We start from the raw sequence: 17,412 nt of genomic DNA on the forward strand, positions 1-17,412 counted from the left end.
AGAGAGGGTCGAGGACCCTGGATGATCTGGAGAGATTGTGTAAAGAGGAATGGGCTCAATGCCCTGCTCTGGATCTCCAACCTTATAAAATGTTAGAGGAGAGACTCAGTGCTGTTTTACTGACAAAGGGGGTTGGACAAAGTATTAAATGCAGGGGTGCCAATAATAGTGGAACATGTGTTTTTGTTGAAAATAATTATTTCTTGATGAGGGATTTGTTTTTCTCTGAATAAATTTATTTCAATTAAATGTTGGATTTTTCTCATTTTTTCAGTGTGAGATGAAGTGACTTCACCAAAAGGTGGATTTTTTTCTCACCCTTTTTACTAAACTTTACAAGGGGTGCCAATAATTGTGGAGGGCACTATATTTTCAAACCTACAGTATGGAATAAAATCTAACACCATGCACTCACCTCTGCTTGGGATTAAACCCAGGCCCCTGGAGCAGTGAGGCAGTAACACAACTTATGACACTACTGTACCATGCACAACTGAATTTAATTAATTTAATAGATATTTAATTTGGTATTTGTTTAAATTAAATATACTATAAGCAATTAACTCATGTTTTGATGAGAAACTCAGTATTTTATATAAACTATTTATAAATGTTTCTGTGAAATGGACCAACTACATATTCCCATCAGTGTGCATGATGTTCCAGAGTATAGTTTCTGCCCATGGGCAGGATTACAAAAGCACAGAGTTGGTCAGTAGAATTCATCAAACTTAACTAAGCTTCAAAATGAGCCTGACATGGAGTAGGTTTTTTGAAGTGCATATATTGCCACAGTAACTCAGTGAGGCTTGCAATTGGCTTCGTTTGTGGAACTGAAATTAGCTGGGATTTCTTACGAAGACTGGCTTATTTAGTTAGCTTCCTTCATGGACTAATCCCCAGCTCTGTGATGGATCCTGAATAAGAATACAGCTGTAAGATTATAAGCAGGTTCGATGTTCCACATGAAACCTCTGTGGGCTTCTGGTTTTATTTAATTTGATTTTATAAAATGATTTACACATTAAATGATGAGCAAGGTCAGTGAGATATAACCCACACCTTGCATTTGTGTGTGTGTGTGTGTGTGTGTGTGTGTGTGTGTGTGTGTGTGATTATGCCAAGGATTACAGATTGCATATTTATTTATTGATGAGACAGTCAAAGGATAAATATGTTGGTGTTATGCTTTATGTTAGAGTCTTTTAACAGATTTACTTATGAGTTTATTTAATATAAATAATAAAAAATATAAATAATAATGCATGAAAAAAGAGTTCTCATCCCAGCAAGGGTTTAACCATTTATTTTTATTTTTTTATTTGATCTTTTTTATTTAAAAAAAGCAGGATTTGTGAGTTAACTGAATAACAACTCAGGACTCATGATAAAATTATAATGGCATCTGTGGGAAATAATCAGTATTAGTGTAGTGGCACAGATTGTTTTACTGGTGATGTATAATTTATAAAGTAGAAATCATGTCTTTACTTTTAACCTGAAACTACAATTAAATCACACATAAAAGAGGAGAGGAAAAAAGAAGGGAAAAGAGGAAACATTAAAACCACATAATCATGTACCAATGAAATTAACAAATCAATAGCAAAAAGGAAAATGAGAGATTTAAGTTTTATTTAAGATTTGTTTGACAGTTTTTTACTATTCTGTGTAATTTTTTAGGTATATCTGACCTTTTAACATTGGTCTATGGACAACAGATGTAAAAAAAAAAACCTTTCATTATTCAGCCATTCTGGCAAATTTACATTTTATGTTTATTAAAGTGCACTGTCCTTGTCAATCAAATCTTAAATAAAAAAAAATTAAAAAGAAAAAAAAATCTAGTCAAAAAAATAAAAAGTCGTGATTGCACCCAATAGTGCAGGACTATAACTTCCATCAACCACTGCAGTGCACATGTTTATGACGCTCGTGCCACATGACTGTTCGCACCTGATGCAAGTTTATGTTAAATGAGCACTAGTATTTAAGTCACTTGGTGTTTAGCTTTTGTCTTTTGTTGTTGTTGTCTGTCGCTGTTTCTGACTCATGCTGTGTTTAAACTGTTACCTCAGCTCGTTATTCCTCATTTTTGTTTCATTATCCTTGTTTTGTGTGTTGTCATGTGGAAAAAAAACTGCACTTGCATTCACCTCCATCTTCATTCCATGACAAATATAAAAAATGTTCATGTGCCCACCAATACATAAAAAACAAAACACAATTTGGCATCATAACAGGAATGAATATCTGGGGAAAATATATATATATATAAAACACAACATAGAGCGAAATGATTCTTCTGTAAAATGTAACTTTCTGTTCATCAAATATTAATTCAGGTTACTTATTTTTGTGTGTGTGTGTGTGTGTGTGTGTGTGTGTGTGTGTGTATAGGTATACACTACAGGAAGTCATGTGCATCGTCTGGGGCATGTCTGATTGCATCATCAGGGTATCAGCAGTTCTGTACAGGGAAGCTCAACTCCGTCTGCATCACCTGCTGTAACACACCGCTGTGTAATGGCCCACGCCACAGACGCCGCCCACCCGGGTCACCTGCCCCACCCCTCCCCCTATTACCCCTCTCACTACTGCTCAGCTCTGCCCTCCTCTCACTGTCTCTCTCTCTATCTGTCTCTCCATCTGTCTGACTCTCACTGATGTTACAACCAAACCACCAAATCTGTATCATAAATATAAACCACAGCGACATAAACCACCAAATCTGCCTCACTTTTCCTCTGCCTGTCTCATTCTCACTGTCTCTCTCTGCATTCCACTTTCACTATCGCAGTCTCTCTCTCTCTCTCTCTCTCTGCTCCATACTCAAACTAAATTTATGTCAGTCATATTAAAAGGTCATATCCTCTTTCTGTCTTACTCTTGATGCCTCTCTGTCTCTTTCCTCCACATGCTCTCTCTTTCTTCATCCTTATTTCTCTCTCTCTCTCTCTCTGAATCTCACTGTACTGTATTGTAAATAGACAAATATTCAGTGATCAGGATGGACTTTATACTGAACTCCCCCCCCCGTCCACTCTGTGCTGCAAACAGATTGGGTGTTCATGTTGGATGGTGTATACAGGATGTGCAGGTTTATACACAGAAGTCCATAAGAATGCAGTTATATCTCAGAATCACACTGCACTTCAACACCTCATTGTTGAAATAAATAAACCAACAAATCCATCTGTTTATGAGCTCTGTGTGTGTGTGTGTGTGTGTGTGTGATATAGATATTAATTCACCAGTATCTTAGATCATGTCCTTCACACCTATCTGTCCCTCTAACTCTATCTGTCTTCACGTCTGTATTATGTGTGCATGTGTGTGGTAAGGCATGGATCTCTCAGACAGAAGATCTGCTGGGGACCCTGAGGGCTTCATTAGGAGAGGCTGTCGACTGTGTGTGTGTGTGTGTGTGTGTGTGTGTGTGTGTGTGTGTGTGTGTGTTATATAAGAGTGAAAGTTAGGAAAAGAGGAGCAAGAAAGAAAATGTTTTGTGTGTGTGTGTGTGTGTGTGTGAGAGAGAGAGAGAGAGAGAGACTGTCACTCCATGAGCTGTTATTGTGGTGAAAAGTCACAGACAGACAGACAGGAGGGTGAGACACACTTCTACCACACCTTCATTATAAATCCCTGCAAGTCTTAACATGTCCAAGGAGTTGAGGAAAATCCAAAAGCAGCCCAATGATCAAATTAAAAATTTTAACAGTTTTTAGAATGATGTACCAGTTGTTAAACTGCCATTGTGTGGATGAACTGGCTGTTGAAATTACTGATAAACTGAGAGCAGAGCACAGTGTGGAAATCTTATAGCTTAACAATGGCTGGATGATGTGAAGTCTACAGAAGTGTCTTGGAGGTTTTAACACTATTTTCAACTCCAGCCTCAGTAGCGTCCAAAGCTGAGTCTGGATCAGTCTCTTTGAGCTGACATGTTCTGCAGATCTGATTCTAATCTAACTGAAGGCAACTAGATAGTGATATGCAACCTGCAGCTCTGAGAAGTTCTTACACATAATACTGGTCATAATGGAATTTGCAGTGTTTGGAATTTATTTTCATTTTATTCAGCTTTAAAAGACAAACATAAGTGTGGGAGGAATTCCTTCAGGAGTGGGTGGGATTAAAAAAAAACAGTCACAGTAAAATGAAAGTGTTAATAGTCCATTAAAGCCAAAGGAAAAAACAAAAACAGACATTTTCCCAACATAGTTTTGGGCAGTTTACTGCACAATCAGCTTCATCTAGTTTGATGTAGGCTTTTTTTTTTTTTTACCATTTGCTTCACTGTTTTTTGTCTCATATGTACACACATTCACAGATACAGAAGGATATACCAGCTCTGAGTGGTGTCAGTAAAGTCTGAACTGATTATGAGGGCAGACACAGTATCTGTCACTTTTGTACTCTGTTCGCAATCACACTGAAAGCTGTTTATTTATTAATATTATGCTGTAATGGTGTCGTGTGAGAATGGGAGCAAAACAGTGAAGTTGAAACATTAATCTCTCCTCTATTGACCTAATAGCATTTCCTGAAATCTTTTCAGATTTATGTTTTGTGACAGTCGTGGCATTGCTGGTGGTGTTGTAAATGATAATATAATGATATTGTGACAGCAATCGTACTGCCTCAATGTAAAGCAACCAGCAGCAAATTCAAAACAACAAGCAAAGGAAACATCAGATGCAACCAAAAATGCAATAAATAGCCTTTGCTTGAACAAAACAAATGTTCAGAAACAGGAAGAGAAATCTCTCAATAGAGACGTGATGCAGCTCAACTTGTGCCATGTTGCTAACTGATGAATATCTCAGCTTGGGCTTTTCACAACAATGGATTTGCCACCTTGTTGCTTATATGTAATATCCGGTCTTGCGTGGTTCACGACTCAGGGAAGATCATGCTCCATAGCATTCTATTAAATATAGTCAGGCAGGAATGTATGACAGCTAATACTTTTCCATTCTGAAAATGTATCCCATGTTGTTCTCACCACATACAATAACTGATTTCATATTTGAAAGGGGCTTTGGTCAGGTGTTTGCCTCGTTTTCTTGCAGTATATCTCATAACCTTAGCAAAGCCCTATCCTTGGCATTTATTTACTTGGCAGAGGCAGTTATCTAAAGTAATTTAAAATTTAATTAAAGGATAAAGGCCCTAAACACTCACCCACCAGTGCCCCTACCAGAAATACTCCAGTAATAATTACATTACTGCAGCTCTTCAGGTAAATCTAATCCAGACTGAACAGAGTTTAAGACAACTTTTTGTGCTCATTCTAATGTCCATTTTAACATAAACCTAACAAATGCTAGGAAAGGTCTGTCTGAGTAATAACACACACCATGTGATAAACACGAAGGTTGAAGTTGATCTGAAAAACTAGAATACTTGCTCAGATATTCAGGATACAAATTTCAATCAATTTCTCTAAAAAAAAAATCCTTTCAGTACTTTTTCCTTATCACAATTTTTAGTCCATGAATGCCTTTTGACTGATTTTTTTCTGAATGCTTATTTTAATATCTTGAGACATTTTATTGTATTCTGATAATTCAGTATACATCTGAAGAACAACTGAACACCATGTTTGTGTCTGTCCCTGTAATGGGACACACTCAGTACTGCATGCAAGCCCTAATTCAGTACTGAGGCATCAATATTTTTGTCTCCTTTCAGGATGAGATTATCTCAGATTATTTTACCCAATTCTCTAGATGCAGAATATCTGCCCTTTATCTTACTGCTGTCACATTTGCCACACTAACTGGGCTTATTGAGGTTCTCTTGGATTTATGAAGGATAATGGCTGAATGACTGTGTGACTGAATGTTTAAAATCTGTTTCTTCATGCCCTGGATAATGTAGCACTGCTAAAAAAAAGAGAAGAATTCTGGGAAAAGTTTCACCCCACAATATAGTATAATGACCATACTTGCACTTTAAAGAAAACTGCTTGAAAATTGAAACATAACTAGACTCAAACTTAACCAGCAATATTTGAAATTGCCCTCTTAAGATGAGCTCTGATTGTCACTCAAGCACACAAAATAACCCATAAATCCTTTTTGGCGCAGGTTCTACACTAACTAAATTCAAGATATGTCTAGCCTGTAGAAGAATCATTTTCAGTTGCTTCATGAATGTTTTAATAACACAATCAAAATACAAAAATGGATCTCACGGATCTGAGTGAGTCTGGTACCCAATACAAAGCCCACATCAATATCAAGATCAATATAACAAGATCAGATTGGCTTGAATCCTTTAACCCAATGCATCATACTGAGCTAAATTCACTCCATCAGAGAAATTGTGGCAGAGAGATTGTGACTCTTACAATGATAATAAACATCTTGGCTTGGCACATTGGCTCTATAAAGTTTTCAAACTAGCAGTTATCGAAGCAATAAGAAACCTATCCTTTACCCATATGAATTGCCAAATTACACAGTCATTTCACATCTCTTAGGCCTGCAACATCTCCAAGATCTGAGAACAGGTTAGAGCTGAGCACCTGATATCATCGCATACAACGTAATAAATGTTTTAGTTCAGAATTAAGCCTTAGCAGGTTTATTTCTGGCCTCTGATCAAGATTGTCTCTTTGCATTTAATCTCTGAATAGCTCTCAAAACCACATATCACAGCATTCTTTGAAAAAAGATTTGAGAACAATTGTTAAATGTATGAATTTATCCTTAATGAGCAAGCCCTTATTTATTCCTCATGAGTAAGCCTGAGGCAAGAGTGGCAAGGAAAAACTCCGAGATGACATGAGGAAGAAACCTTGTGAGGGACCAGACTCAAAAGGGAACCCATCCTTATCTGGGTGACACCAGATAGTGTTATTATATTTAACTTGCTTCAATAACTGCGTGCTATTGTCACGCTCTGCCCTGGACATCCACTCTTGAGTTTGCGGATCTTCCACGTCAGCTCCGATCTGGATCCAGGACAGGAATTCCATCCTGCCTGCTCCTCCGTTCAGTGAGCGCTCACCTGCATTCACTTCCTGATTACCACCGCTGCCTTTTTAAACGCTGTTCTCAGCCACAGACAGTGCCAGAACGTTTCGTATGTAGACTCTAGCCATTTTTTTGCCTCGAGAGTTTTTCATGTTTTTCCCTCCAAGTGTTTTTTCATGTCTTTGCCTGCCTTGTTTTTCCAAGTCAAGTTTCAGGGGTTTTTTTTATACCTGGACTATTTCCGTTATTGTTTTCTTAGTCAAGTTTGTTTACATTTTTGCCACACCTCTTTCTGGATTAAACCTACTACACTTCTTGGATTACTGTCTGTGTGCATGTTCTGCTTTTGGGTCCTAACTCACCACACCTCCAGCAACCCTAACAGTACATTCTGGCCAACATGGATCCAACAGAATTCGCCCATCTGAGAATGGCCATCCAACAACAAGGGACTCTCCTCGGGACCCATCAACAAGACCTATGACAAGTCAATCAGACCCTCGCCACCCTGCCCAACTCACTTAACCTCCTCACCATGCAGATGCAGTGTTATCAAGCCATGCCTACCCCTGCCCAGCCATCTCTGACTCCAGCTCCTGCCACCACCTTTCTCCATGAGCCAAGACTCCCAGCACCTCAACCCTACGATGGAGAACCAGGTACTTGCAGATCATTCTTGTCTCGATGCTCATTAATCCTAGAGCTGCAACCTCTGGCCTTCCCCATGGAATGCTCCCGGGTAGCGTATACCATCACGCTCCTCACTGGCAAGGCCAGGGAGTGAGGAACAGTGGTCTGGGACGCTGATGCACATTTCTGCTCCAACTTCAAAGATTTCTCTGAGGAGATGAGGCGAACTTTTGACTGCTTTCTGTTCAGCCGGGAGGCGGCTAGAGAACTCATGGAGCTGTGGCAGGGGTCCCGGTCTACCTCAGACTACGCCATCGAGTTCCTGACATTGGCGGCATTGTGCAATTGGAATGAGAGTGCCCAGGTCGATGCGTTCCTGCACGGCTTGTCCGACGCCATTAAGGATGAACTGGTATCACAGGAACTGCCGTCGGACCTCACCAGCCTCATGGGCCTCGCCAACCATATCGACGCCCGTATCCAGCAACGGAGGAGAGAGAAGACTTGCCCCACCTTCACCTCCTCTCCCGCCTCGTCCGTCGAACCCATGCAGGTAGACTGGGTTCGGGTGTCAGCTGAAGAACGACAGTGCTGGCGGAGCACAGGGGCCTGCTTCTACTGCAGTCAGCTGGGACACATCTGCTGAGCCTGCCCGTTAAAAGGACGAGCCCACCTGTGAATTGAGGGGCCCTGGTGGGCAACATTCGAAACCAGCCCCCTGCTGATTGACCATTACTCCCTGTCATCATCATCTTTCACAACCAGCATCACCACCTCCAGGCCCTTGTCAACTCAGGGGCAGACAGGAACCTGATCTGCTCTGCCACCGCCAAGTGTCTGGGAATCCTGCTACTCACTCTTAACGTTCCTCTCACTGTCCTGACACTCAATGGCACTGGCTTGACCACCATCACCCACCTCACCGGTAATCATTCTGAAACCATCCAAATTCACATCATGAACAACCTCCATGTACCCATTGTTCTAGGATTACCTTGGTTAATGCAGCACAACCCCCACCTAAACTGGGCCGACAACACCATCTTAGGCTGGAGCCAGTCCTGCCTAGCTTCCTGCCTGCACTCCGCTCTGCCTCCCACCAAGCCACTGCAGCCTTCAGCCAGCGAGTTTCCCGACCTCTCTCACATGCCTCTGGAATACCTGGATCTAAAGCTTGTCTTCAGTAAGACCCAAGCAGTGTCCCTCCCTCCTCACAGACCCTATGACTGTGGAATCAACTTCCTGCCTGGGATGGCGCCACCCAAAGGACGACTCTACTCTCTCTCTCCTGTCGAAAGGCAAGCCATGGAGAAGTACATTTCTGAGTCCTTGGCAGCTGGGATCATCTGCCCTTCCTACTCCCCAGCAGGGGCAGGATTCTTCTTCATGGAGAAAAAAGACAAGTCGCTCCGCCCCTGAGGTCTCAACGCCATCACGGTCAAGAACTGCTACCTACTACTGCTCATGACCACAGCCTTTGAACTACTTCAGGGAGCCAAGGTATTTACCAAGCTGGATCTACGTAACGCCTACCATCTTGTCAGGATCAGGGAGGGAGACGAATGGAAGACAGCCTTTAATGCCACCATGGGTCACTACGAGTATCTCGTAGTCCCCTTCGGCCTGACCAATGCTCCTGCTGTCTTCCAGGCACTCGTGAATGATGTCTTAAGGGACTATCTCAACATCTTTGTTTTCATGTACCTGGATGACATCCTGATCTTCTCCCGCTCCCTGGAGGTACATCGGGGTCACATCCGGCAGGTCCTCCAGTGCCTGTTAGAGAATAAGCTGTTTGTCAAGGTGGAAAAAAGTGAGTTCCACCAGAGCTACATCTCATTTCTGGGGTTCATCATCTCCCCAGCGACGATCCAGATGGACCCCCTCAAGCTTGAGGCAGTCGCTAACTGGCCCACCCCATCCTTGCGGCGGGAGCTCCAGCGTTTCCTGGGGTTCACTAATTTCTACAGGCGCTTCATCCGCAACTTCAGCATGGTGGCTGGACCTCTCACAGCGTTGACCTCAATCAAGAGTCTGTTCAAGTGGGGGAGGAAGCAGAGAAAGCTTTCTCCATGCTCAAACGCAAATTCACCACAGCACCCATCCTCACCATACCCGACCTGGCCAAGCAGTTCATTGTGGAGGTCGACAGTTCCGAATCCAGGGTCGGAACCATTCTCTCCCAGAGGGCCAATGATAACAAGGCCCACCCCTGCTTCTTCCTCTTGCCAGCTGTCCCCTGCTGAGTGGAACTACGACATCGGTGACAGAGAGCTGTTGGCCATCAAGCTGGCCTTGGAGGAGTGGAGACACTGGCTCGAGGGGCCGGATCTCCCCTTCATTGTCTGGACTGACCACAAAAATCTAGAATACCTCAAGTCTGCCAAACGTCTCAACTCATGTCAAGCCTGATGGGCTCTCTTCTTTTCCCGATTCCAGTTCATACTCTCCTACCACCCTGGCTCCAAGAATGGCAAACCTGAAGCCCTGTCCAGGATATTCTCTTCCAACCAGGAGGAGTCTAGAATGCCTGAAACCATCCTCCCCCTATGTTGTCTGGTGGGGGCCACCCTACTTGAGGTAGAGATGTTAGTGCAGAAGGCCCTGGAGCAGGACCCCGGGGCTGGTAACTCCAGCAATATACCATGTAACCAACTGCTTGTTCCCTGTTCTGTGCGAACCCAGGTGCTGCAGTGGGGTCATGGCTCCAAGTTGGCTTGTCATCCGGGAGCTGCTCAAACCCTGGCACTCATTCAACAATGTTTCTGGTGGCCATCAATCAAGGGAGACATCCAGGAGTTCGTGGCAGCCTGCGACATGTGTGCCCAGAACAAGACAGCCAATCGACCCCCTGCCGGCTTGCTGAGACCCCTCCCGACTCTTCGTCGACCCTGGTCACACATCGCTCTGGACTTTGTCACAGGACTCCCCAACTCAGGTGGCAACACATGCATTCTCACAGTCATTGACCGTTTCTCTAAGTCAGTCCACTTCATCCCTCTGCCCAAGCTTCTCACAGCTAAAGAAACTGCTGAACTTCTCATCCTCCACATCTTCCACATACATGGACTCCCCTCTGACATCGTCTCTGACTGGGGTCTTCAATTCACTGCGCAGTTCTGGAGGGCCTTCTGCAAACTCATTGGGACCTCCTGTAGTCTCTCATCAGACTCTCGTCTCTGCGAGCCTACCACACAGATTTAATACTTGTCATTTTTAGGGCATACCTAACAACCTGTGTTTTCTTTCTCTCTCTCTTCCCCCCCCCCCCCAGTCTGTCCCTCTGAGTTACATGTTGATCCTGGGATTGAGATGCTGGCCTCTTCTGCCCCTCGGACCTGCTTGATCCATCCTGGTGCCCTGTGTCTGGTCAGAGTTTTTATCGCACCGCTCCTGTGAAGGACGGCCCCATGAGGACAGTTGAGGGTTATACCTGTTAAAACTGTTAATATTATAGTCAGGCTGTCTGTTGTTGCCCAAATGAGGATGGGTTCCCTTTTGAGTCTGGTTCCTCTCGAGGTTTCTTCCTCATGTTGTCTGAGGGAGTTTTTCCTTGCCACCATTGCCACAGGCTTGCTCATTGGGGATAGATTAGGGATAAAATTAGCTCATGTTTTAAGTCGTTCAAATTCTGTAAAGCGGCTTTGCGACAATGTTTATTGTTAAAAGCGCTATACAAATAAACTTGATTTGATTTGATTTGATCAGGATTCCACCTTCAAACCAATGGCCAGGCGGAACGGGCAAATCAAGACTTGGAAATGGCACTCAGGTGCATGGCGTCCAGGGATGCCAGTTCTTGGAGTAAGTACCTACCTTAGGTTGAATATGCTCACAACACTCTGCCCTCATCTGCCACAGGTCTCTCACCCTTCCAGTGCTCCCTAGGCTACCAACTACCACTCTTCCCCAACCAAGAGGAGGAGGTCGCCATACCCTCAGCCCAGACCTTCATATGCCGCTGCAGGAGGATATGGGCATTGGCCCAGAGAAGACTCCTATGCTCCACCCTAGCATCCAAGAGGCAGGCCGACAAATGCTGCTCTAAGGCTCCCACCTACCGGGTGGGGCAGCGAGTCATGCTCTCCACGCGCCATCTGCCTCTCAGAACCGTCTCCCACAAGCTGGCTCCCAGATATGTAGGACCCTTCCTCGTCAGTAAGGTAAATCAATCCATGTTCCATCAAACTGCCATTACCACTCACCATGTGACACATTCACCCCATGTTCCACGTATCACAGTTGAAACCTCTTGTCTCCAGTTCTTTGTTCCCACCCTCCAAACCCCTCCTCCTCTCCCCAGGCTCATAGATGGCGGCAAAGCCTACACCATCAAAAAGCTGCTGAAGGTGCGGCGGCGAGGCAGAGGACTTCAGTACCTGGTGGACTGGGAAAGTTACGGTCCTGAGGAGAGAAGTTGGGTCCCCACCAGGTTCATCTTAGACCCAACCCTCATCTGACTTCCACTGGCAACACCCTGACACTCTTCCTAAAGTGCCTGGAGGCTCTTGTTGAAGGGTGGGTACTGTCATGCTCCGTCCCGGACATCCGCTCCTGATTTTGTGGATCTTCCACGTCAGCTCCGATCCAGATCTGGGACGGGAATTCCATCCTGCCTGCTCCCCCGTTCAGTGAGCGCTCACCTGCATTCACTTCCTGATTACCACCGCTGCCTTTTTAAATGCCATTCTCAGCCACAGACAGTGCCAGAACATCTCGTATGTAGACTCTAGATGTTTTTTTTGTCTCAAGAGTTTATGTTTTTTCCTCCAAGTGTTTTTTCATGTCTTTGCCTGCCTTGTTTTTCCAAGTCAAGTTTCACATTTTTTTATATATATCTGGACTATTTCAGTTATTGTTTTCTTAGTCAAGTTTGTTTACATTTTTGCCATGCCTCTTTCTGGATTAAACTTACTACACTACTTAGATTACTGTCTGTGTGCGTGTTCTGCTTTTGGGTCCTAACTCACCACACCTCCAGCAACCCTAACAGCTATATAGTCAAAAAGTGCAATTGTGCTAAGAAAAACAGCTTAGAGTATGAGCTCATGAGCAACTTATCAATAGAAGTATTAGAATAATTTCTGAATTCACTATAGTTTTAACTTATAGTATATTGTATTGAACTGAAGTTAGGGTTGGAGGATTTTGAACAGAAATTAATGAAATTAGATCAGGCTTTTGGATGGGACTAAAAGATTCTCATCACTTTACTCACATGATTATAATCTTTTCTACATAGGTAGTTGTCTGACTTTCAGTTAATACACTGAATTTTTTTGTCATTGAAATTAACAGTCTGTTGGTATTGGAGCTTCTGTGGTGGTCTGTGGTGGAACGGGCCGCGTAACAACAACCAACGCAATGCCCCCGAAGAGAGCTCCTATGGTTGAGGAGATAGACAATATTAAAAAATCCCTCGACTTTCTGGGTGAAGAAATCTCTGCTGTCAGGATGCAGCAGAAGACCATCCTGGACCTGGTAGAAGAGGTCAAAGCTCTGAGGCTGCAGAACACGGAGAAGGAAAAGAGGATCGCCATTCTCGAGAACCGAGTGGAGGAGCTGGAGCAGTACACCCGGATAAATGACATCATTGTGACCGGACTGCAAATTCAACCCCGCTCATATGCTGGAGCAGTGGTGAGAAGAGATGGAGAGGAACTGAACGAGGAGGATGCTAACTCTGTGGAGAAACAGGTGTTAGCATTCCTGCACTCCAAGGGGATTGAGGTAAAAAGCACTAACATCGAAGCATGTCACCCTCTCCCACGGAGAAGCAACACAGGCAAACCGGTGGTAATAATGAGATTTGCCAACAGAAAGCATAAGATGCAATTGTTAAAACAAGGGAAGAAACTGAAAGGCTCAGATGTGTTTTTAAATGAGCACTTAACCAAAAAAAATGCAGACATTGCAAAAAAGGCAAGACTCCTAAGGAAACAGGGGAAAATCCAGAACACTTGGACACAAAACTGCAAGATTTTCATCAAGCTGAAGGGATCTCCAGAAGAGGCCAAGATCTTGGTCATCCGAGATATTGGGGAACTGGACAAATTCTGAGGGAGCCAATCAAAGCAATTTACAATCATGACACAAGGATTGGACACTGGACACTGGACACAAGAACTGGACACTTTCCATTATACTGAGCACAAAATACAAGATATGGAAAATAATATTGATCCGGAAAATAATCTTTTCAGCAACATCAATATCAGCTGCCGGTATTACACTGAATATCAATACAATGCAAAGATCAGAGACGGAAATAAGATATCAATTATTCATTTCAATACCAGAAGTCTGTATGCCAATTTCCATAAAATGAAGGAATATCTCAGTCTGTTCAATACTCCATTCAATATAATAGCCATATCAGAAACTTGGATCGACGATGAGATGGGAGTAGATTTTGAGCTGAACGGGTATGAATTAAATTATATCAATAGAAAGAACAAAAGAGGAGGGGGAGTGGCAATATATGTTGATAATAGTTTGGAATATAAAATTAATAATAAAATGACGGTAGCTGTTGATGATTGGATGGAGTGTATTGCAATAGAAATATGTTGTGAAAAAATGAAAAATATAATGGTGAGCTGTATATACAGATCTCCTGGATCAAGCATAGAAGTTTTTGTAGATTGGATGGAAAGTATGTTTATAAAATCAACTCAGAAGGTCATGTACATCTGTGGTGATTTTAACATTGACCTCTTTAATCATAAGAAACACAAAATGACAGAAGAGTTCATTAACTCAGTGTTCAGTATGGGACTGTATCCAACTATTACCAGGCCAAGCAGGATCACTTCTCACAGCACCACTTTAATAGATAATATATTTACTAATAACCTGGAAAATAATATAGAGAGTGGACTACTATTAACAGACATCAGTGACCACATACCTATTTTTAATGTATATTACTGTAATTATAGCAAGAAAAAGGATACTAAAAATTATAAATATATAAGAGTGAAAACTGAAGAAACCATGATTGCACTAAAAAATGATTTAATAATACAGGACTGGAATGTAGTTTATAAAGAAAAAGATGTTGATAAAGCATATGAGGAATTTTTAATAATATTCAATGAACTATATAATAAAAATTGTCCTATAAAGAAATACAGTAATATACATAAATATACAAATAGTCTGTGGGTCACCAAGGGGCTACAAAATGCCTGCAAAAAGAAAAATATATTATACAGACAATTCTTAAAGCATCGAACTATAGATGCAGAGGAAAAATATAAAAAATATAAAAATAAATTAACTAATATTATAAGGATATGTAAGAAAGACTATTATAATAAATTAGTGGAGAAAAATAAAAACAATATTAAAGGTATATGGACTGTACTAAATGGTATTGTGAGAAATGGATCCAAAACTACAAATTACCCGGAGTACTACACTGAAAATGATAAGATCATAAATAATATGGAGGATGTGGTGAATGGTTTTAATCAATTCTTTGTAAATGTGGGACCAGATTTAGCGGCAAAAATAAAGGAAACCGAGACAACACAATGTGGGGACATAGAAGATATGGGGGACAGAAATCCAAGTACAATTTTTCTAACTGCAACTGATGAGGAAGAAATTATCCAAATTGTAAGAAAATGTAAAAACAAAACCTCTGCAGACTGGAATGATATAGACATGTTAACAGTAAAGACAGTTATTGAGGGAATTGTGAAACCACTCACCCACATCTGCAATTTATCTTTTCAATCAGGTACATTTCCAGACAAAATGAAAATTGCAAAAGTGATACCATTGTTTAAAAATGGAGATAGACACCATTTCACAAACTACAGGCCTGTTTCTTTACTCCCCCAATTCTCCAAAATACTCGAAAAACTTTTTTCAGATAGATTGGACAAATTCATTGAAAAACACAACCTCCTTACAGACAGTCAATATGGATTCAGAACGGACAGATCAACATCGATGGCACTAATGGAACTAATAGAGGAAATCACAAAATGTATAGACAATAAAAAAATAGCAATTGGAGTATTTGTGGACCTAAAAAAAGCATTTGATACTATTGATCATAGTATATTATTAAGTAAATTAGAAAAGTGTGGTGTTAGGGGAGTTGGGTAGAGTTGGCTGTCGAGCTATCTAAGAAACAGGCAACAGTTTGTGCAGATAGGTGACCATAAATCTGATTTCATGAACATTACATGCGGGGTACCACAGGGGTCAATATTAGGTCCGAAATTATTCATAATATATATCAATGACATATGTACAATTTCGCAAGTACTGAAATTTATTTTGTTTGCAGATGACACCAATATTTTTTGCTCTGGTGAGAATTTGCAGCAGACTTTAGAGATAATCACAACTGAAATAAATAAACTAAAACTATGGTTTGACAAAAATAAATTATCATTAAATCTAAGCAAAACAAAGATTATGTTGTTTGGGAGACACAAAATAGATTGTAATGTAGAATTGATAATAGACAATACTAAGATAGAAATGGTACAGGAAATTACATTTCTTGGTGTGATTTTGGATCCTAAAGCCTGCTGGAAACCTCATGTAGGATATGTACGAGCAAAACTGGCAAAGTGCTCGGCAATTCTGTGGAAAACAAAATATATTCTTGATTGTAAATCTTTGCATACTCTATATTACTCATTATTTTTGCCATATCTGACTTATTGTGTCGAAGTCTGGGGAAACACCTACAAAACCACTCTGCAGCCGATATGTACAATACAGAAAAGAGCAATAAGGACAATAAACAAAACAGGATACAGAGATCATACAAACTCACTATTCATAAAATCACACATTGAAATTTATGGATCTGGTCAAATTCAGAACAGCACAAATAATGTACAAAGCGAGAAAGAATCTATTGCTGAAAAATATACAAGGAATGTTTAGTGAGAGAGAGGGGGGATATAATCTAAGGGGAGAACTAAATTTTAAAAAACCAAAGGTTAGAACAAATATGAAAAGCATGTGCATATCGAGCTGTGGGGTGACTTTATGGAACAGACTGGAGACAGAAATAAAACAAAGTGCAAATATAAATCTGTTTAAAAAAAGGTACAAAAATTTTTTTTTAAACAAGTATATTGAAGAGGAAGTATGTTAATGGAGGATGATGAGGGATAAATAGAATAGGGTTGATTGTTATATTAGAACTAACTTAGTATATGGTATATATTTATTTATGGGGATAGATATCTTCATATTTACAGGGATAGGTATGTAGTAGATATTTATTTTTGTAATTATATATTTATATATATATTTATGAAGTGTATATATGGTATAAAGTATATATATATTTTTTTGTAATTATATATTTATATGGGGCGGCACGGTGGTGTAGTGGTTAGCGCTGTCGCCTCACAGCAAGAAGGTCCGGGTTCGAGCCCCGTGGCCGGCGAGGGCCCCTCTGTGTGGAGTTTGCATGTTCTCCCCGTGTCCGCGTGGGTTTCCTCCGGGTGCTCCGGTTTCCCCCACAGTCCAAAGACATGCAGGTTAGGTTAACTAGTGACTCTAAATTGACCGTAGGTGTGAATGTGAGTGTGAATGGTTGTCTGTGTCTATGTGTCAGCCCTGTGATGACCTGGCGACTTGTCCAGGGTGTACCCTGCCTTTCGCCCGTAGTCAGCTGGGATAGGCTCCAGCTTGCCTGCGACCCTGTAGAAGGATAAAGCAGCTAGAGATAATGAGATGAGATGAGATATTTATATGGATATTTATGAAGTGTATATGTGGAATGAAGTATATATTTAATTTTGTAACTAAATAT

General features: G+C 41.4%; 1 protein-coding gene across 1 annotated transcript in view; it reads left to right on the forward strand.

The window, feature by feature from the left end:
* LOC132865845 (ly6/PLAUR domain-containing protein 1-like) overlaps nt 1-5,404 on the forward strand; it is a 39,531-nt gene extending 34,127 nt beyond the window's left edge. The window contains exons 4-5 of the mRNA XM_060898338.1: nt 2,401-2,651; nt 5,339-5,404. Coding sequence (XP_060754321.1) covers nt 2,401-2,651; nt 5,339-5,404 — 317 coding nt within the window. The remainder of the gene's footprint in view (nt 1-2,400; nt 2,652-5,338) is intronic.
* The last annotated feature ends 12,008 nt before the right edge of the window (nt 5,405-17,412 follow it).

This window comes from Neoarius graeffei, chromosome 18 (genome assembly GCF_027579695.1).
Source record: "Neoarius graeffei isolate fNeoGra1 chromosome 18, fNeoGra1.pri, whole genome shotgun sequence".
In the NCBI taxonomy this organism is placed as follows: domain Eukaryota; kingdom Metazoa; phylum Chordata; class Actinopteri; order Siluriformes; family Ariidae; genus Neoarius; species Neoarius graeffei.